We start from the raw sequence: 21,569 nt of genomic DNA, 5'->3' as shown, positions 1-21,569 counted from the left end.
ACCTGAGGAATTTTCCCTTTAAGATATAAGGTTATTTCTTTTCTAAAAAAGTAACCCTTTTACTTTAATGAAAGACCCCTTTAAAATATATACTGACCTTTTCATGACATAAAGTGAGGTGGTTTTATAATAATTTCACAATACGATGATCTTACTTATTAGTAAATTGAATTATGGATGGAAAAGTTGCTAATCTAATGCGCAATGCAGTTGCAAACCTACGTTTTGATGGCTCTAAGCTTGAACGCAACTTGTGAAATGTTCATTCTGAAGACTAAACGCGTGACCTCAAAATGAGATTAATGCCAATGACCTTATTTTGATTAAACACTATTGCTATGAGGGTTAATTGCGTTGTTGACATAATTTTTCAATTTATTCATTGTCAATAGACAACATTAGGGCTGGCAATGATGCGAGTCGAGCTCAACTTTGAATGAATTCGACTCGAACTCGAAAACTCATACTCCAACTCGACTTGACTCGAAAACTCGCGAGTTTCAAATTTTCAAGCTCGAACTCAAACTCGAAACTTGAACTCGAACTCTAACTCGTTTCAAGCTCGAACTTGAACTCGTTTCATGCTCAAATTCGAAGTCGTTTCAAGTTTTTTGGTCATTTGATATAGTTCTATTTTTTATAGAAGAAATTCTTTACTTTGCTTTTTGGTCATTTTATACACTTTTTTTTCATTTTTTTACAAAGAAAAGTACAAGTATTTTTATAGAAAAAATAAAGTTAAAATTTCTTAAAAAATTAAAAGTATATATATATAAAATTGTATCGAGTATCTCACGAGTTTCTCGAGTTGAGTATTGAGTTCCTCGACTCAACTCATTAACCTGTCGAGTCGAGTTCAAGCTCGAGTCGAGCTTTGAACGAGCCAAGTTCAAGTAGCTCGCGAGCTGTCTCGACTCATTGTCAGCCCTAGACAACATTAGTTTATTTGGTTCATATAATTCAAAAACTTATATGCATGTTTATGTTTACCTTCATCTTGTCCATTTTGATGTGAGTACAAACATTGTTGTTATTGTTTGTGACCATGTAAAGTGTACATACTTTTTAATACTGCTCTTCATTTTTCTTTAAATAAAATATCATGAAGAGTAGGATTTATACTTCCAGCATTCTTTTGTAGTTGCAACATATCTTTTCCACAAAGTTCAATGCAATTTTAATATATAATTGAAAATATACAAGTTGATATTTAAAAAATATGTATTGAGACATATCTTATAATATATCATTTGATAATTAATATTGAGTATAATTGATCATATATACAGTCGAAGTTTATCAAATTTAATCATAAAAAATACTCCCTCCTTTTTTTTAATTGCTACATTGTTCTTAAATGATTGTTTTTTTTAATTGATAAATTATTTCAACTTTTCTTATTATTTGGGATACTCGGCCCATCATAAAGTAATATTCCCTCCGTTTTATTTTAATCTACACCATTTGATATTTTACACTGTTTATATATTTCACTTTGACCATCATTTGTGATTTATAAGCTAATGAAAATATAGTCATGTGAAATCTTATTAGATTTATCATAACATGTATTTTATTAATATATACTTTTTGTAATTTTTACAAATACAAAACTAAAAATATATGTCTACAAAGTTTTACATTGGCATGCGTAAAAAGTGTAAGTATGTAAATTAAAATGAAACGAAGGGAGTAATATTCTATTTGTTTTTCTCTTTTTCCATCCAAAAGTACTTTTTCACTTTTCTTCATTATTTTACATTAAATGGGCAAAAAGTTTGAATTTAACATTGTATAAATTATTGTGGATACGACAATGCAACAATTAGAAAAACGAAAAAAGTATATTACAATTAAAAAAGGAACAATAGAAATATTAAATATTTGTCTTTAGATTGATGATGTGGAACAAAAAAAATCCAACACACTTCTGCTTAATGGGTCCTTCTCCAATAATCAATAAAATTGACTTCTTTGGAGCATTTAATATTCTTTTTTCGAGAAAGATTGTCTTGTTTGACTTTGCGTCAGTTATGTCACGTCAGCTTATATATATAATGATTGGACAATTTTTAAAAACATTTTAAAGGTGGGGTAGATCTTTATAATATTGCACTGGGAGGTGATGCTTGAAAATTGATACAAAAGAGGTAACAAATCACTTTTAGTACAGAGGGACCCATCTCTCTATATATATTAAACTTGTCAACTTTAATAATTCATCAACCCTTTCCTGACATAAAAGTTATACACTTGTATAGTTTAAGATAACTTTGACCATTAATTTCTCTATAATATACGATATTAACACATCTATTATTTATAATAATTTCTTTCAAATATTATAAAAGTAAAATTAACTAGCAGACAACTATTCAATTGTTCCAAAAAGGACAACAAAATCAGACAAAAAAGAAATAAAATAAGACATCCAAATATATTACCTTTTCAAAAACAAATTTTCGTAAAAACTAAAGTTGATATGTTTTGACCATCAAAATCAAATGTCACGTGTTACTTATTTAGAAGCGAAAAGTAGAAGCACATGTAAAATTTTATTATTCGTTTATAGGGAAAAGTTGTTTTATCAGTTTCAGAGTGAGGTAGGAAAAAAAATAAAAAAGAGAGATAGGTTCTACCCTACAGGCTACATGGGTACATACATACATGAATAAAAGACCACATCCTTCACCCAACCCATTCTTTCTTCTTTTTCATTCTTTTTTCTTTCTCTCTCTTCTCTGAATGCCCAAACTGTTATTTCACTCTCATCTCCTCTTTCTGGACCGCTCAAAGGGGGAGCAGATCTCCGGCATTGACCCAGTTTTCTGGTAACCAGTCACCCTGATTTTATCCTCTACCAATTTTACAGATTTCAATCTTACATTTTTTTTATATATATAGATTTTTTGATGTTCATTTTGGGATTTTGATGATGTATAAATTTTTTCAGAGTGAACTACAAATCTCAGTAATACCAGCTGAAGGATAGATGATCAGTTTTAAAGCTTCTGTTTTTTCCAACAGTAAAAAAAAATGCTCCTTGTTTTTCTCTTTTTTTTTTCTTTTTTATTAAATAAAATTTATTTGTTCTTCAGCTGGTGTAAATGCTTTGATCTGAAAGATCTACTACTTAATTAGTCTCAAATTATATGATTCTATCAATCTGGGGTAATTATGTTGTGATCCCCTTTGTGTTTTTTTTTTTTTTCAGCTAATCACCTGGCTGGAATTTCCCTTAAAAAGATATCTGAATTTTTTACCATTTCTGTAAAATTCAGGGTATTTTTTTCCAATTTTATAAATTTATTTCCTTTCTTCTAAACCAATTTACCCGAATCTGCAGGTAATTAAGGCAAATGGGTTCAACCTGAAGGAGATTTTGGAGGAGAGCATAGTTTTTTGAGGAGAAATTATTTTGGTCAATTTTTCTCCAACAACCCATCTAACTGCACAAATAAAAGAACAACATAAGAAAAGGAAGAGAAGAAAGAAAAGTGGCTTGTGTTTTTTTTTTTTTTTTACCAATTTTTTTTTTATTGGGAGTTTCCAAAGAAGTAAATCATGGAAACTCACAATGGAAAATCAGTTCCAATGGTAAAAGATTTCCAGGTGAATTCCTGGGTTCCATCAACCCCAGTGAAGCCTCATCTTGGACCGATCTATGAAAATGATGAGATTGAAAATTATTTGTCAAGATTTGCACATCAAAATCAGGCTCAAACTCTTTTATCTTATTCAATAAGTTCTGCAGAATGCATCCCAAGTAGTAGTAATAATAATTTTTGGGATGTTAATCATGGTGATAGAATAAATTTAGAGAGAGAAAATGTAGAAATGCAAAGAAGGGGTTTAGAGGATTATTTGCCTCGTTGGAGTAGCCAAGGCAGGAGGACAAAAGTAACTTATCCTACACCAAACCAGCCACCACAGCAACAGCAACAGCAGCATCAGCATCAGCCGCAGCCGCCGCCGCCTCTTCCAGCGGCAGCTCAGAGTAGTTATCCATACTTCAATACTTGGGAATCATCTCTGCACCTGAGAAATAATGGAGTTAGAGACATCGGCCATGACCCGTTAAACCACTGGAGTAATCTCTCATTTGCGGATCTTTTAGCTATGAAGGATAATGGAATGGGAAATGCAGGCTATTTTCCAGGTTGGGATACGAATCCTGCACATAGCACGGCCTATTATGGTAGCAACACTATGTTCAGCAATCAGAATGATGTGCATCAAATCAACCAGCAAATCAGGGATATCTTCGGAGATGAAATGCAAAATTGTAAGTACTTCTGCTATATTGTTATCTGAAAAGATTTTTCAAGACTAATCTTAGAGGCTAACCATCTAGCTCAATCTCTTAAAACATCCTTACCACACATGCAGACATCAAGTGAGCTAGTTATAAACCTGGGGAAATAGGAGGCTGGTCTAGAGGGTTTAGATTAAAAGCAAACGGCAAAAATAAGAAATTGTTGTCAGACACGGATACGTGTTCAAGTGTCGAACTTTTTTCGTAACCATGTAAAAAAGGATTACCTAGGTCTACTCTATCCGATACTTGCTACTCAATTTTTTAAAAAATTACCACTTTGTAGGTCCAAAAGTGTCCATATCCACCTATCACGAATGTTAAGGTAAAATGAGGGGTCCGAGTAAAGTAACATAAGCCTTTAGTAGAGCCAAATAAATGAATAAACTACAATTTTTTTTAATTTTTTTATTAAAAAAGAACTAATAAACAAAATAGATCATATGCTCTCATATTTAAGTTCTGACTTTATTTTTAAAAAAACCCTTTTGTTGGAGAGACCCCTTCCCAGTTATTTGTACAAGCTGATGCTAATCAATTAGCAATGGTGTACTGTAGGTGCTTCTCATCAGTACCAGAGTGTGTGTGATGCTAGGTCTCCTTCAACCGTAAAGCAGGCAAATGGAAAGAATTCTAACTTTGCTCCTGCAACTCCGGATTCACGGTGGAGAACTGACAGTAATGTGGCCTCGGGGAACACACCTCTTGGCACATATCAGGGGCCATATGAGCAAACTAGGTTGCAGGAACAAGATGCTGCGGCTGCAATGGTCAACCTTCAGAATGCTCAAGGAGAAATTGCGGCTCCCACTACAGATTCGTCTCCGGGTAAAGTCTCCATGGGCATGGCAGTGGAGAATCACAATCCTGACAAGGCAGTGGACCAAGTCATTGACCTGAACAAGACACCACAGAAGAAACCACGACGAAGAAGGTACCAACCAAAGGTCTTAAGCGAAAAGAAGCCTAGACAAACTCCAAAACCAAAGACCCCCAAGCCCACTGATACAGAGGAAGCAACACGAGGTAAAAGGAAGTATGTTCGGAAGAACAAGGTCAACACACCTTCAACAACTCCTCCAGCAGGAGTAACTGAACCAGGAGAGCCAAACCCAACAGGAGCAACTGAAGTAGGAGAACTAGAATCAACAGAGGCAACTGAAGCAGGAGAAACAAAACAAACAGGAACTGCTGTCAAGTCCTGCAAAAAGTCCTTAAATTTTGACTTGAATGGGCAAGCAGCAGAAAGTTGCTCTCCTCATAGGTTGAACGAAGATTTATATGCAGAGCCACAATCGGGTAAGTGTCACACTGCAGGAAACCAGTATAGCCAAACTGTCCATCTTAGGCAGGGAGCAGAACTGATGGCCGAAACTTCAAGAGTGAACTTTGCTTATGACCTTAACCGTGCCCAGAATCAGGAACTTCTAAATTATCTCTCACTTCCTACAAAAGACTACGTAGACAATTCACAGCCTGACCTGCTTGTCCTATCCAAAAGAAATGAGAAGGCTCTTCACAATTTGTCAGGAAACAATGCAGAGGTATTACCCAAAAATGATGCTCATGCAGCACAAAGTCCAAGTTCAAGCCCTTGTGTAAGTTCCAATGAACGAGGACAAACAAGAGGATCAAAGAGGAGTAATGCCTACATGACAGGTGTTGACACTGGAAGTGTGGCTTCCACGCATTGTACCTTTTGGCAGCCAAACCACACATATACGGAGAATGCAAATGTTGGAGAACTTCACAAATTTCTCTTTCCAGAAATTTGCAAGAAAAAGAGAACTGAAAAGGTACAAAGGGCATACGTGTCAACCACTTCATCTATTGGTGCAAATTCTGAAGATGTCAAGCAGGTATCTGGCGCTCAAAATTATCTGATAGTTGATCCCACAGCATCAAATTACTATATCTGCAACCCTGACCCTTCTAGAGATAGTGCAGTGACTGAGAACCATGCCAAGGCACTTATGGGAAACGTTGAAAACAGGGTGCAGTTATTGAATACTTGGGCTGACTTGGCTAGGTTGAAGAAGAAAAAGAGATCAAAAGGCACTACTCGTGTACGTGATCTGGATCGACTGATGGGAATTGCATCTTCATTCCCTGCCAAACCAGGGCCCAAGGGTCCTCGCAAGAAGAAGACTGATTCTTCAGAACATGTGAATACGTGCACTCCAAACAATGACCTTTCTCAGAAAGAGGCAGTGGCAAGTGACGGCATTGCAAACCCAAGATCAAAAAGGAGATCGAGGAAACAGAATTCTTTAAACCAGCAGTGGGATCTCATCTTATATGATGCTAACCAATCTACCAGGAAAGCAAAAGGTAAACATCAACTCCTCAAACTTAATGCATCTTTCCAGGGAAAGGTGGAAAATACTCATTGTGCCATTTGCTGCAGATTCCGTTCCAGCTCTACCATGGGCAAGAACCAGCTCCAGCTCCATTGAAGAAATAACTGAACGACTGAAGGTGCTGGATATCAACAAAGAAATCTGCAACATTCCAAAACGACGACGGAATGCACTAGTACCATACCGTGCAAAGAACCAAAAGCAGAACGCAATAGTCCCTTACCGTCCAAAGAACCAAAAGCAGAATGCACTTGTTGTTTATGGAAGTGATGGCACTATAGTGCCATTTGACGGCCCCTTTGATCCTATTAGGAGGAGACGTCAAAGGCCTAAGGTTGACCTTGATGATGAGACCACTCGAGTATGGAAACTTCTTCTCGAGAATATTGATAATCAAGGCATTGACGGAACTGATGAGGATAAAGCAAAATGGTGGGAAAATGAACGAAGCGTCTTCCACGGACGTGTGGACTCATTCATAGCACGCATGCGTCTCGTTCAAGGTACCATATGAATTCCCAAATTCTACTCTATTTCCAGTAAGATAAATGTATTATATTCAAAAGAGATAGCGTTTTAACAATCACAACTCATCTACACTAAAATTGTGTGCATCATATAAAGGGGGAGGGAGCTCGAGTACATTTCCACCGGGATGGCACTGCAAGCAGTATGAACAATCAAAATTTGAACCACATCTACACTAAAATTATGTGCATCATATAAAGGGAGAGAACCTCGAGTACATTTCCACTGGGCTGGCATTGCAATCTTGTAAATTCCGAATTTCTAAGAAAAATAAGCCTCTTAACAATGTGCAGATTTTAATGTAGACAAAAACATAAGGTCGATGCTTGAACTATGTGAAATACTTGTTAGTCAGCAGGAAATAAGAATAATTCAGTTAATTTTCCATCACAACTATGTCACCTATGGATACATTCTATATACTGTTGGCAGAGGTGAAGCAACTTCAATTTTGGAAATTGGACATGCCATTCACTAGACATCAATACTAATTGATGGCATGTCACGATTTGAGGACAGAAACTATGAAAACATTTATATTACAGTATACTTGAATGTACCTTCACCCAGAGTAATATCATCAATCACTAACATATACTGTTCTTTCACGCAGGAGATAGACGCTTCACCCCGTGGAAAGGATCTGTTTTGGACTCTGTCATTGGAGTTTTTCTTACTCAGAATGTATCAGATCATCTCTCTAGGTAAGATCACGCTGAAATTCCCGGATATCTATTCCATTGACGGCATGATTGGTGGTAGAAAATTAAGGGGTGGAAAGAGAAAATAAAGAGAAGATGGAAATGCGATAATCGTGGTTGCAAGAGGGATGAGGAACTATCACCCTCATTTGAAGGGAACAATAACCCCACACCTTCCTCCTCCCTCAACAACTACAACCACCTCCTGCTCCACCCATCGTCATTTTTATTCTCATTATTTTCTCTTGTTACCCACTTAATACAATACCCCCAATCCAAATATGCCCTGAATAAGTTGTATCTTAGACCATTTTGTTTGCAGCTCTGCTTTCATGTCACTCGCTGCTCATTTTCCTCTCAAGTCAGAAGGCAGTGAAAGTAGCCTTTCAGAGGAGTCAACAACTGCTTTGGTTGTAGAACCAGATGTTTGCATAATAGAACCTGAGGCAAGCATCACCTGGAACGAGAAGGCAGTGGATCAACAAAATTTCAGCAGGAATTCTAGAATTATGCATGACATGGACCACAGTGAAGAGAAGGAAGTTGTCAACAGCAAAGAACTAACTGGAAGAGCTCCTGGTTCAGTTAGCCCAAAGGATTATTCTAGTGAAAGCAGTCAAAAAGCCCCCAATAACTCAATAGTTGATAATGCAAATAGCCAGACTGCAGAAACAGCAAGTATCTTAGGAGATGATAGAGCAAAAGATGATGCAACTTCATCACAGCACTCAGTAATGTCGTCCCAGAACTCCACCAACTCTCCAAATATGCAGACAGTTGGACTAATGAGCATTTTTTCAGAAAGCGACTCAAGAACACAGCCTCTGACTACCAGCTCCCAATCAAATTATTTTGATTGCTCCACCTCATTTATGGGACTTCTAAAGATGGCAGAGAGTCCCTTCCTTCATGAAGCTTACAGTCAAACTCAGCATGATCAACCAGGATGTATGAATCATACCACAAAATGTTCTCCACAACCACAAGGAGTCTGCTCAAACGACAACCTGCTAAATCTAAATTTTCAATTATCGGGCACCAAAGGCCTTGAGATGTTGGAAGTAGAGAGCAGACCATACAATACATCAATAAAAGATGAGAACAGTACACCAACAGAACAAAGCAATGTAACTACAGAATCAGCAGTGCAACATGTTGCACAGGAAAAAAGTCCAGACAGCATACCAGGACCTTTTGCTGAAAATTTGCGCTCTTTCTATGTTCTTGAAGGTGAGAAGATGGTTATGCAGTCACAAAGGCAATCTGTAAAAGAACCATCAGATAATGTTGTTGGAGAAAGTACAACTTGGAGAAGTACAAATTTGTCCCAAGTGACTGCTGATGTTACAGAAAGTACCACAGAATTGAAAAGGACAAACAATGACCATAAAGAAGTGGAGCATATTTCAGTGCCAACATATGCATCTGGTGCAATTTCTGACATGATGAATGCAGATGCAAGCAAGTCAAAAAAAGGAAAGGCTGGAAAGGGAAAGAAAGATACATTTGACTGGGACAGTTTACGGAAAGAGGCACAGCCTAATGGTTTCAAGAGAGAAAGAACAGCCAACACAAAAGACTCACTAGACTGGGAAGCAGTAAGACATGCTGATGTGAGTGAAATTGCTGAAACCATTAAAGAAAGGGGCATGAACAACATGCTTGCAGAGCGTATAAAGGTGAAATTTTTATCACTAGCATTCTGCTTATAAAAGTTCTATCAGAAGAAAAAATTATCCCAAATATGTTCGTATAATTGATAATCTCAAGTAATTATGCAGGACCTATTAGACAGACTCGTTAAGGATCACGGCAGCATTGATATGGAATGGTTAAGGGATATTCCTCCAGACAAAGCAAAGTAAGAGAACTTCAAACCTCCTTATTTCTAGCTAATATTATCTATGTGTATTATGTAACTTATCATACTATTGTAAATCCAAATTCCAAGTATCATGTTGACTAACAAGATCGCAGATTAACTTTAAAAGCCATGAGATGAACTATATTAACAGCAACATATCTCAATTGCTTGTTCATGATCCAGAGAGTTCCTACTGAGCTTTAGAGGGTTGGGATTGAAGAGTGTGGAATGTGTGCGACTTCTGACATTGCACCATCTTGCATTCCCAGTAAGTTCATACATTAGTACATTACCTTTGTCACAAAAAAAAATTAACATGACCACTTACATGCTGAGTATTGGAATATTCACTCAGGTTGATACCAATGTTGGACGTATAGCTGTACGACTTGGATGGGTTCCTCTCCAACCCCTACCAGAGTCCCTTCAATTGCATCTTTTAGAATTGTAAGATCTACATAGTTCATTGTGTAATGCTGGGTATATGAAAGTTTAAACACTAACATTAATTGGTAAATCAGATATCCAATCCTGGAGTCCATTCAGAAGTTCTTATGGCCACGACTATGCAAGCTTGACCAAAAGACATTGTAAGAGCAAAATTCTCTTGTTTTCATTCTTTCATATTACATGCCATCGTTGTACTCATGAATGAGTAAGCCCAAATTTGTGATTTGTTGACTGATTTTATAACTCAATTCAATTTAGGTACGAGTTGCACTATCATTTGATCACTTTTGGAAAGGTATGTTGAGATTGAAAAGGTTTTTCAGGCGTTTCCGGTATAGATCACAACAGGATTTATATTATGGTTTCTTTCAGGTATTCTGCACCAAAAGGCAGCCTAATTGCAATGCTTGTCCCCTCAGAGGAGAGTGCAGACACTTTGCCAGTGCATTTGCAAGGTTAGCATGCTCTCTGGTCAAATAAAGCTTTGTACTTATCTGAGCAACCAACTTACCCTACAAGATTTCAGAAAAACATCATGCAGAAGGTTCAACAGCTTTCAGCTTCCTCAAAGAAGCATCCTTGTAAAGTTGAAGCCAGAAAAGATCACCACTGAATGATTTATCTGCAGATTCCACCAACCCAAAGATCAAAGACAATGAAAATCAGTTCTAGATTAATTATTCAAGAATAATCCTATAAAGAGGAAGCAAATTAAACCAATAAAATGATTATTGACTCAAATCTAAAATTCCTCCTTCATTTCTTGAAGATTCCATCATATTCTGGCCTCGTGTTATCAACTCTAGATATAAATTCACATATATTACCAATAAACGAAGATTAGTTAATTGCCCCTTTTCCAGAAAATGCACAACGATGCTAGGCATGTTGCCCATCCGAAGAAGAAGCAAGATTTACCAATCAAATGATTATTGGTTCATATCCAAAACTTCACTTCCTTTATTTCTTATAGAACACATCAGCTTCCGGTCCATGTTTTCAACTCTAGATAAATGTCACATATATGACCAATAAATACAGATGAAATATTGGCGATTTTCCATATTATGCACAAGGGCTAGGTCTGTTGTCTGTTGCCTGTTGCCTGTTGCTTGAAATAATATAATTTGGTAACTTGTTGGCTGCAGTGCTAGATTTGCTCTTCCAGGGCCAGAAGAAAGAAGCATTATGCCTTCAAGTGGTTCAACACTCCCAAATCCTCAAGCTAGCATCAAAGCTTTGCCTTTGCCTTTGCCTTCACCCCCCTCTTGGAGCAACCAGCAGTCACAAAGCCACCCCAATCGCATTGATGGTTTGCCTATTCCATATTCTCCACTAGCACTCCCCTTGCCACAGGCAAATACAGTCAATCATTTGGAGAAGCGATTTCAAAATACACACTGTGAGCCAATTGTGGAAGTTCCAGCATCACCAGAGCCAGAACCAGAGCATGAACAAACATTATGCGACATTGAAGATACTTTTTATGAGGACCCTGATGAGATCCCAACAATCAAGCTCAACATGAAGGAATTCACTCAAACTCTACAGAATTTTATGCAAGCAAATAAAGAGCTCCAGGAGGCTGGAATGTCAAATGCCTTAGTAGCATTAACAGCTGAAGCTGCTTCCATTCCCACACCAAAGCTAAAGAATATTAGCCGGCTCAGAACAGAACATCATGTGTAAGTTGATATCTGTATCCTCTGTACATGATTGTAGTAGTGCTTGCACCGTTTAAATGTTTCATGATGGAAACTCTAAAATAAGTCCTTGCTGTCCAAGTCTGTTTAAGGTCAATAGTAAGGCATGTTGGATGAGGTATGAAAGCTTTAGCTCACTGCTCCCCTATTCCTATCTTTACCCCTGGTTTGGCTGGTGTGTATATTTATGAAGTATACAGAAATCACTACAGCAATTCCTCTGCCTTAGTGCGAGCTTCTAGCTAAAGTATTGAATTGATGTGCATTCTCCATCAATGTAGTTTTACTAAAAGGATCTGGAATCTATCCACGGTGTTGTATAAGGCCGATAAGGGAGACTTTTTCTTCTCGCAGCAGTAAATATCTCATGTGCAGTCTCATATTAAACAGACAGGATATATAAAGATCATATATAAAACCAAAGCTGGTCTCAAGAAACATTTTGTGTTTCATATACAATAGACTTTCAGATCCATTAATGTTTTCTGCTTGACATTGCAGATATGAACTTCCAGACACCCATCCTCTCCTGAAAGGAGTAAGTTACTCTTACATAATATTACCTATGTTCTCTTTTATTTGGTGTGTTCTAACTGCAGTGCTTATTGCAGTTGGACAAAAGAGAGCCTGATGATCCATGTTCATATCTACTTGCAATATGGACCCCAGGTAATGATTCTACAGAGAACCACAGGCAGGCAGACAGGCAATCTTATTTCTAGATGTCGCACAATTTACTTTCGAGACAATAATTTTTTTACTTTATAGGTGAGACTGCAAACTCTATTGAACCTCCTGAAAGAAAATGCCAATCAGAAGACCCAAGCCTACTGTGCAATGAGGAGACATGTTCATACTGCAACAGTCAGCGAGAAGCAAACTCCCAGATTGTACGGGGTACACTTCTGGTAAGAGAAGATATTTTGATCTATAGGGATCATATGCAGATTGTACATAAAGTGACACCTTTTTATGATATTCTAAGTCATGGTAATACTAAATCGTGCCACCCTTATCTTCTTCAGATACCATGTAGAACAGCTATGAGAGGCAGCTTCCCACTAAATGGAACATATTTCCAAGTTAATGAGGTAAAATCGTTGTATCACATACATCAGAACTTTAATTGTGCTAAATTGTTCTCCTATAACTAAAATGATTGCACACCATATGCAGGTATTTGCTGACCACGACTCCAGCCTTGACCCAATTGCAGTCCCCAGATCTTGGTTGTGGAACCTTCCAAGACGTACTGTTTATTTCGGAACATCTATACCAACCATATTTAGAGGTATTGAAAGAAAAGGTGTTTCAATTTCACATATGAAAGAAAATATTTTTCACGCTAATTTCTGTATTTATGTCCAGGTCTGACCACCGAAGATATTCAACATTGCTTCTGGAGAGGTATGCAAAAATAAACCCTAAAAAATGCAATCATATATTTCCCTCTCTTGCTCCTGCGAAAGGCAGACTTCTATTTCTTTTTTTACCACATAGCTAGATGCACAAAGTAGGAAAGCAAGCAAAGACTTAATTTGTAAAACAAAAATAAACCCCTCACAGTAACGATCAGAAATAATCCAAAAATATTACGGTTCAAAACTCCAGGATAAAATTTGACTCTTAACTCAGCATAGCAACTTTCTAGTGCACGAGTTCTCAAACAATAAAAAAAAACTCTTCACCTCCAACCCAAAGACCAAAAATTATGAATTTCCCTGCTTCTATAAGAGGAAAGATGGGCAATGTACAACAAACAAGATTCTAATCTTTATAGTAATTCTATGACCATGGATATATTAGAAATTCCACTGCTGATCGTATCTAACTAGAGCATAATGTAACCAAGGAATGAAAGTGATGAAACCTTCCTCTCAAAATATGAATAAAGAAGCCTTTGTCACTTGGGGTCAAAGATGGGCCAAATTCACACCTCACGCTAAACAGCTTTTGACTGTTCCATATTCTCAATGACCCAGAAAACACACTAGTAGGAGTTATTATAACAGTAACAATAAGCTTTTGCCATATGGTTGCCTCTGTGCCACCCATCTGGTATGTCAAATCGCTCTTAACTTCTGCGCTGCCTTCTCTAACAATTCATCCCTGACAACTACTACCTGTGACTTTAATACCTTGTTGGTTTCGTTATACTGTAAAATGTTCTCTGGTACCTAACTTTTGTATATTTTCACTGAGATATCCTTCTGACTTTAATGTCATACACTAACATACTATTAACAAAGTCAGATTTTCACAAATAAAAAAAAAAAATCTTGATAGACACCACCTAATCATCTATCTATTGAGTGAACAAATTTTGGCCTTAAAATGAAAAATTGAAAGATGGAGAGCTACTACATTATTACACCTAATCTAGCCTAAGAAATTATGCAGCTTATGTACTTCTTACCATATCTCACAATGTACAAGATGACAAAAGGCCAATGATATTTTCATCTTCCAACACCAATAAACTATATCCAATATTCAGTAGCAAGACTAGTAACTCACTCAAAACATATTGAACTTTAGGCCTCATCTGGTTATCGTTGGAACTTAATTTCCATGGGAAGTCTTATTTCATGGGAAGTAAATTCCCTTGTCTATTTCCTAGGAAATGCCTTTGGGTGTTTGGTCGAGCATAGGAATTTGTAATTGACACAAGAATTTCTAATCACCAAGGGGAGTTGATGAATATACACTACATGGAATTTCCATTTCCTTGAAAATTCTATTTCCCATAAATTCCCTATTTTTTGCATACCAAACAACTACCCTATAATGTACTTCCTAGGAATTCCAAATTCCAGTAGAATTTGAGGTTAACCAAACAACCTCTTAGTGTGGTGCCAAATGACTAAGTTGTGACTGAGGGGGTACCTTGATGAAACAACAAAGCAGGATGCCACAATGAAATTTCAAGTTTTTGTTAAGTTCCTGAGGACTGGCGGCTTTTAATCTAGCCCTTTGTCTCACTTGGAGTCATAGCTTTGTTATCAGTATTTCAAAGCGCCATGGAGCGGTGTCATGGTTCACTTGGCATTTCTTGTGTTACTCATAATTCATCCTTTTACAATGAGGATGACCCACATTTCGAGATTTCTCGAGAAATAAAGGGAGTTGCTCCAGATAAAACCATGTTCAAGATTAAAAAAGTTCTTCGGCTTTTTGTCCATCCTACCTCTTTATATTCTACAAATTCCTGCACTGGAAGTGTTCTTTCTTCACTCACGGCACTATATTCAGCCACTCATCTTCCTTTTCATGCATTTAGCCCCTCTCACATTTCCTATTGGTAACAAGTCCTCTAGTTCCACAATCACTTTCTTGTCATAGGTGTATGGAAAGTGGCATAGGAATAAGGTCAACTCTAAAGCTTACATAAAGGTTGTAGGAAAGAACATCTTCCAGCCACCATTTTCACCCATTTGCAACTGGTAACAAATGTTTGTTGGGGAGGGGATGAAAGAACGTGAAGGTTCATTAGAAAGAGACTGTAATCTACACATCCCTGCATAGATGGAAGTAGTCAATGGGCACCAAGGACTGCAGGCTGACAATACAATTTGAATCCTTTTAGGCCCAAATGATATCTAAGTCAAGATTTAGCTTAAAGCAACTTTTTTTCTGATTCAGCTGTAATGTTTGTTTGGTAATTAGAAGATAGAAAAACTGTAAATAGTATTAGCAGATAGCAAATACCAAGCATGGAACAGCATATAGCAAATTCAGGGTAAATTATCAATTAAATTAAATGTGAGTCATTTGAATTTCTGAAAAGAGGTTAGGAAAAATGCATTTTGCCATGTTGCCTTAAATAGTACGCATGAGGATTGACAAGGAAGGGGTCATTCTTTCCAAAGATAATCTGCTCTTCAGTATGCTCGTATAAGCATATTGCAAAAGATTGAATGAAAATCAATAAATTGATCACCAAATATCACTAAATAATACTATTTGGGGTCAAATCTACTCATACTCCTACAATCTAGTCTTTTACTAAACACCCTAATCTTTTGTTCAAAATTCATAACAGGATAGAAAAAACAAGAATGCATCACATATAGATGGTCTGTAGACGTACACGATACACCACTCTACAGCTGTTTAAACTGATTATTCATGCTTTAATATATGGCAATGCAGGATTTGTTTGTGTACGGGGATTTGACCAAAAAAGAAGAGCACCTCGTCCACTCATGGCCAGATTGCATTTTCCAGCCAGCAAAATGCCTAGAGGGACGAAAGGTAAGGCATATGATGAGTAGGTGACGTACTGACTGCTGATGTCTCAAAAATGTCAGTGAGGTTAAAGATAAAAATAGCATCATCTCGAATTAGGAAATGTAAGAAGCTATTGACCTTGTACATCCTTTACAAAGATTGTAGGCAATTTAAATTCGTGCTCGAATTGAGCAAGTTTTCTTCAACCAGGAGAATATAGCACAAAATTGAGGTCCACATGTGAATACATTACTTCATGATACAGTCACATAAGAAAGATGTTGTCAATGAAAATTCAGGTACACAAGCATCCGCCAAGTGCAATTCAGTATTGTTAATGAGAAAATAAAAGGTTATCTATATTCTTCATTAAAAATAAGATGTGAAGACCAACATTAGAAGAAGTTTAGCAGATAAATTATGTTAAATTCTGAAACTTTGAACTTCTTATAGTTTGAGATTAAAGCAGCGGAAATGTATCTGAAACTTTTGAGCGTTGAAATTGTTAAAACTAAGCCGAGTAGGACAATTATCTAATGCGCAGCAATGTATAAAGCAGTATCTTACCAGCAAATACCGAAATGTTTGAATGTCAAGTTGAAATGCTCGCCATCAATCCTTGAAATAACAAACATGTGCCAAGCTGCAAGGAGAAGGAATAAAAATTATTCAACCTATCCACAATATTTACAGAAAAAAATCTAACAAGAATTATCAACAATAACATTGTTCAACAGCCACGTTGTAAAGCTCGATCACTCGATGTAATTGCCATACCATAGTACCTCTAATTGCAGTAGAGCACTGCCAAATCTTCAAGAGTAAGATCTATTACTAACATTAAAATTAGCTATAACCTCTAAGGTTAAAGGTTCATATTGGCTCCTCTAAGATTAAAGGTTCATATTGGCTTCACCGGCTTCGCTGGATTCTCCCAGTTCAAATAAGAAAAGGCCAATGGTGCCCCCTAATAATAGCAGTAATGAATATGCAGTGTACTATGCTTCAAAAAGAAAATGGTGGGGGTAAGATATTGAAACCAGCACTCCAGCAGGAACAACATACAACTCAATTAGCCCTCCTTTTCTGGGTGAGTAACAGAAAGTTACTGCATGGGTCACCCAGACCCACCTATTAAGGTAAGGACCGTTGAAGGTATGAATATGATGAAGGCCCTACAGTGGCTCTCTACAACAAGAGTGCATAACCTCATAGTTTTAAGATAAAAAAAAAGTATTAATTACTAGACCAAGCAATCAGTTAGTATTCAAAAGAATCATATCCTAGAACATTTCTCCAAAATTGAAGCGTGTATTTTAGAAACTTAACCAATAAAGCATAATAAAATGCTCTAAAACAAGCAAATCACCAAATCCTGGTTTCCACGAAAAGTGAGAAAGTTCAGTAAAAAAAAACAGGTATCTTACCATTGACTAAATGACTGGCATCTAAGTTGGTTCAATTACACCTTGAATCTGCAAGAAAATAAATGGAGAAAATCACTTACTGATTGTTACCAAAACAAACCAACGTATATCTTGAATTTCAACATATTTCAATCTTAACAGCACAGAAGTCAAAAAGAGGATATTAATTTGAAATTTAGCTCAATCTGAGCAAAAGCCTAGATCTTGTGACGAATAAAGGTTTCTTATATTTCCTCCTTCCTTTTTCAATTGCAATATTTTCATTAGTTTCACATTAATTACAATATTTCCTTCTTTATTAATATCTTTTCTCTGTATCTCACTTATATGTTATATCATTTCGGCAGAGTTACTCCGACACCTCCATTTACCTCAAAAACGGGGTGTCGTGTCATGTCCGACACGACCCCTTACTTGGATACTTCATTTTAAACTAAAAACTTAGACTTTTTTTCTACAAAATAGCCGAGTCGGACACTTGAACACCCGTATCCAAGTAGACATGCAATCCGTGTCTGAATAACATAGCATTTAGGTCTAACTATTCACCTATTTATCTACTTTTCACGTAGCTTTTCAAAACACTTGCCAATGAGTGATGTTGTAATAATAAAACGGAAGAAGTCCTCAACATAGCAAGTAAAAGAGGAAAAACCTTAGCAAACTACTCCTGTATGCTAAGTTTGGCTCTAGCATTGTAAAAGGTCATATAGAAGTATTGAATTACTACATTAATGGCTTAATGGCTAATGATATAGTATGCGTTACGGCTTATAAACTTCCCTTGCAATCCTCCGTCTCCCACGCCTTCACATATATACTTAAAAAGCTAAAAAAAAATATTAAAAAAAACGTTTTATGCAAATAATGATTGCTAGGTTCTCTTTCTTTCCAGAAGATCTACGCCTTAAAGTGAAGCACATTTCGCTAAATTAACAACAAAGAAGATTATTATAAGAATTTCAACAAATTTAATTGCCGTCTTTCTGATCTTTAATTCTCCATAATCGAAAACCTAGAAAGTTCCAGATTAAAGTTCACTTCAAATTTCCTTTTTTACAGAGAAATAGCATAATAGGTTAAACCTTCTAAAAAAACAAAAAATCAAACTAAAAATCTGGTAAAAAAATCAACAACTTCACTTTGCACAAACTGCTATGAAGCAAATGATTCATTCAGATAAACATACGGAATAAGAAAATCAATATCGCGAGAACGAAAGATAAAGCAGGAGATTTGTTAACATCAAATTAGGGTAAAAAATTGGATCTAAAAACAAAATCGAAAGTTCAAGTAATGAATCGACTGACCTGCTCATGAAAATGAGCTTCTGAATGAAGAAGTTTCAAAGGCGCCGCCATGGAAGCGGCGAACGAAGGAGAGGAAGTTAATTCGGAAAAGAGAGAGGAGAGAGAAACTGATGAAGATTAATGGAGGGAAGAGACTAGAGAGAGCGTGTTTGGGGTTTTGATGTTTCATGTTTTGCCGCTCTTTTTTCAAGTTCCCTCCAACGAAAGTGTTTTCACTTTTCAAACCCCGCCATGGAATTGTGATGCGGAGAAGACGGTAATTTGAGGTGAGCTTTCTCGCTCTGAGAAACTTTTAGCTGTAGGGCATGTTCGACAACATCTTTTAAAATGAATAGATAAGGGTTCGTTTGTTACCTTTTTGTTTTTCATTTTCAGTTTTTTTGAGAACTAAAAATCAAAAACAAAAAACCAAAAAAATATGGTTTTCACTTTTTAGTTGTCAGTTTTCAAAATCATCATGTTACCAATATATTTGATTAATTTTTTATTCATTATAGTACATATATCATATGACTTTAAAAATCAAAAAACCAAAAAACAGAAAACCACAATGATATCGAACGAGCCCTAAATAATTTAATAAAGTTTTATGATTTTATTTCTCCACTTTTTATATATTCGCTTTTTTAAAGTCAAAGTTAAAAAGAAAAGTTCAACCACTTAGCTCTATTCTTTTACTTTATCCATTTCTTTTTAAATGTAATAATTGGACTTTTCACTATTCACAATTATCACTTTGACTAAAATTTGTGATTTGTATATGATGAAAAATATAGTTGGATCTTGTTAGATTTGTCTTATAATCTATTTTCATGATATGTAATTTTAATAATTTTTACATATATGCAATTATAAATATTTATGGTCAAAGTAAATGTCTTGTTGTACGTGAAAGTGAGTTTGTTGCATTAAAAAATAAAAAGATGAAGTATATAATTTGAGAGGGAGACCTAGTACTTCCAACTGTTACCCTCTCCTTGTGGGTTATGGGGAGAGAGAGTATAAAAGTAGTATTAGTTTATTAGGAGAGTGAGAAATTTTGGGCAAAAAAATTAGAGCAATGGTGGTCCTATATATTGTGGTCATTAATTATTTTATTATTTTCTCACTTTTCATCAACCCTACCATATGTTCTCTCTCCTCCAATTTCTTCTTCGCTCCTCTTTTTCTTGGTCCATCATGAAGAGCTGGATGCCTGGACATCAGGTTTTTGACCAATTTTTTTCTCTCTCCTAATAAACTAATATTACTTTTTTATACTCTCTCTCCTCGTAACCCGCAAGGAGGGCAACGGTTGGGAGTACTCTAATGCTTAGCTCTTAATGATGGACCAAGAAAAAGAGGAACAAATAAGGAATTGGAGGAAAGAGAACATATGGTGGGTAGATGAAAGAGTGAGAAAGTAATAAAATAATTAATGACCATAAACTATAGGACAACAATTGATTGTGCTCTTATTTTGATCAAAAGACTTTTGGCGCGCGTATTGCACGTCCTCTAATAAAGTAGTAAAGTATTACTTAATTATCAATTTTTTAAGGTGTCTTTTTAAGATAGTATTACCACATTATTTTTTACTTCAATGACCCATTTGTCATAATTTATGGAGATGGTATTGTGTCAGATTCGTCTGACACAAAACCACCTTGTCGGACAAAGCACCAACACGCACAAAAATGCGCATCCTAACTTAAATATTTTCAATTAGTGTTCACATTGCTTCAGTTAGTTTCTCTACAATTTTCATTTGGTATTTATATTGCTTCAGTTACTATATAAAATTTTCATTTACACAAATTATTCCAACCAGACTTATTATTTTCACTTAACTCTACAAATTATTCAGCTGGTATTTATATTGTTTCAGTTACTGTTTGAATATTTTCATTTACAAATATGTATTCCAATAACACATTATTTTCAGTTAGAGTTTTACCATTTTCAGTTGGTCTTTATATTATTTCAGTTATTTCTTTAACTTTTTCATTTAAACAAATGTATTCCAATCAAACTTATTCTTTTCAGTTAGTGTTTTTCACGAGAAGCTGCGTCAGTCTTCACCTCCTTCGACTTCGAACTGCATTACAGTTACATCAACAACAGCAACATCAGAAAAACTCAACAACACACTAAAAATTGGAAGAAAAAAATCAGCGAAAAATCCAACCAAATTATACCTAGAAATTTCATCTCTGATCCTCTTAACCATATTTGCGATGTAGTATGTTAAATTAATTTCCGACAGTGATCAAATATAGAATTTTGAACAAAAATGGAGTAAATTGGAAGAGAAGAAAAGCAAAAAATCGAGAGAAAAAGTAGAAATGAGAAGAAATTTTCAAAGAAGAAGAAAGATTGAAATAAGAACAATGAAGAACGAAAGAAGTTTAAAAACCGTATAAAAACCTAAATGTACCGTTAAACAAAAAAGTCTGCGCGTGTCCCTTATAAGTGAAACTTTTGGGCTCAATCCGTCCGACCAAACACATTGGGTCAGACGGTCTGACCCAATAGTTTCACTAATTTTTTGGCTCTAGAGAATTTTCAACGATTAGTATTTCCTACATAATATTCATCCATATTCCATCCTCTTAAACAAAACATGTGAAAACATTTGAGGAATTCCAAACTTGTAACTATTAGGAATAATTTGGAAACCAAAATGAAAAAGTATAAGTTAA

The 21,569-nt window shown here is 35.9% G+C and overlaps 1 protein-coding gene and 1 long non-coding RNA gene across 3 annotated transcripts; one reads left to right on the top strand and one right to left on the bottom strand.

The window, feature by feature from the left end:
- Window positions 1–3,345: 3,345 nt before the first annotated feature.
- LOC104898490 (uncharacterized) lies at window positions 3,346–19,199 on the bottom strand. Of its 2 annotated transcripts, none has more exons than XR_007268498.2 (6): window positions 18,889–19,199; window positions 17,579–17,626; window positions 16,719–16,794; window positions 10,730–10,840; window positions 7,413–9,167; window positions 3,346–4,038 (listed from the first exon to the last, which is right to left on the bottom strand). It is a non-coding gene; the product is annotated as an uncharacterized LOC104898490 (long non-coding RNA). The 2 variants fall into 2 exon arrangements; XR_007268499.2 differs by having other exon boundaries at window positions 7,764–9,167.
- On the top strand, window positions 3,565–16,357 carry LOC104898489 (DNA glycosylase/AP lyase ROS1). The gene is made up of 19 exons (XM_010685578.3): window positions 3,565–4,285; window positions 4,874–6,646; window positions 6,723–7,178; window positions 7,817–7,907; window positions 8,227–9,583; window positions 9,686–9,765; window positions 9,952–10,036; window positions 10,124–10,215; window positions 10,290–10,358; window positions 10,477–10,513; window positions 10,591–10,673; window positions 11,367–11,903; window positions 12,423–12,459; window positions 12,533–12,590; window positions 12,690–12,829; window positions 12,947–13,012; window positions 13,098–13,212; window positions 13,290–13,328; window positions 16,074–16,357. Exons 1-19 carry the CDS (start codon window positions 3,565–3,567, stop codon window positions 16,193–16,195), a joined length of 5,958 nt encoding a protein of 1,985 aa, XP_010683880.2. The 3' UTR covers window positions 16,196–16,357.
- Window positions 19,200–21,569: the final 2,370 nt, after the last annotated feature.

The sequence above is a fragment of the Beta vulgaris genome, chromosome 7 (assembly GCF_026745355.1).
Source record: "Beta vulgaris subsp. vulgaris cultivar EL10 chromosome 7, EL10.2, whole genome shotgun sequence".
Taxonomy (NCBI): domain Eukaryota; kingdom Viridiplantae; phylum Streptophyta; class Magnoliopsida; order Caryophyllales; family Amaranthaceae; genus Beta; species Beta vulgaris.
The sequence above is the reverse complement of the archived record's forward strand: the minus strand, read 5'-3'. Positions and strand labels throughout refer to the sequence as shown.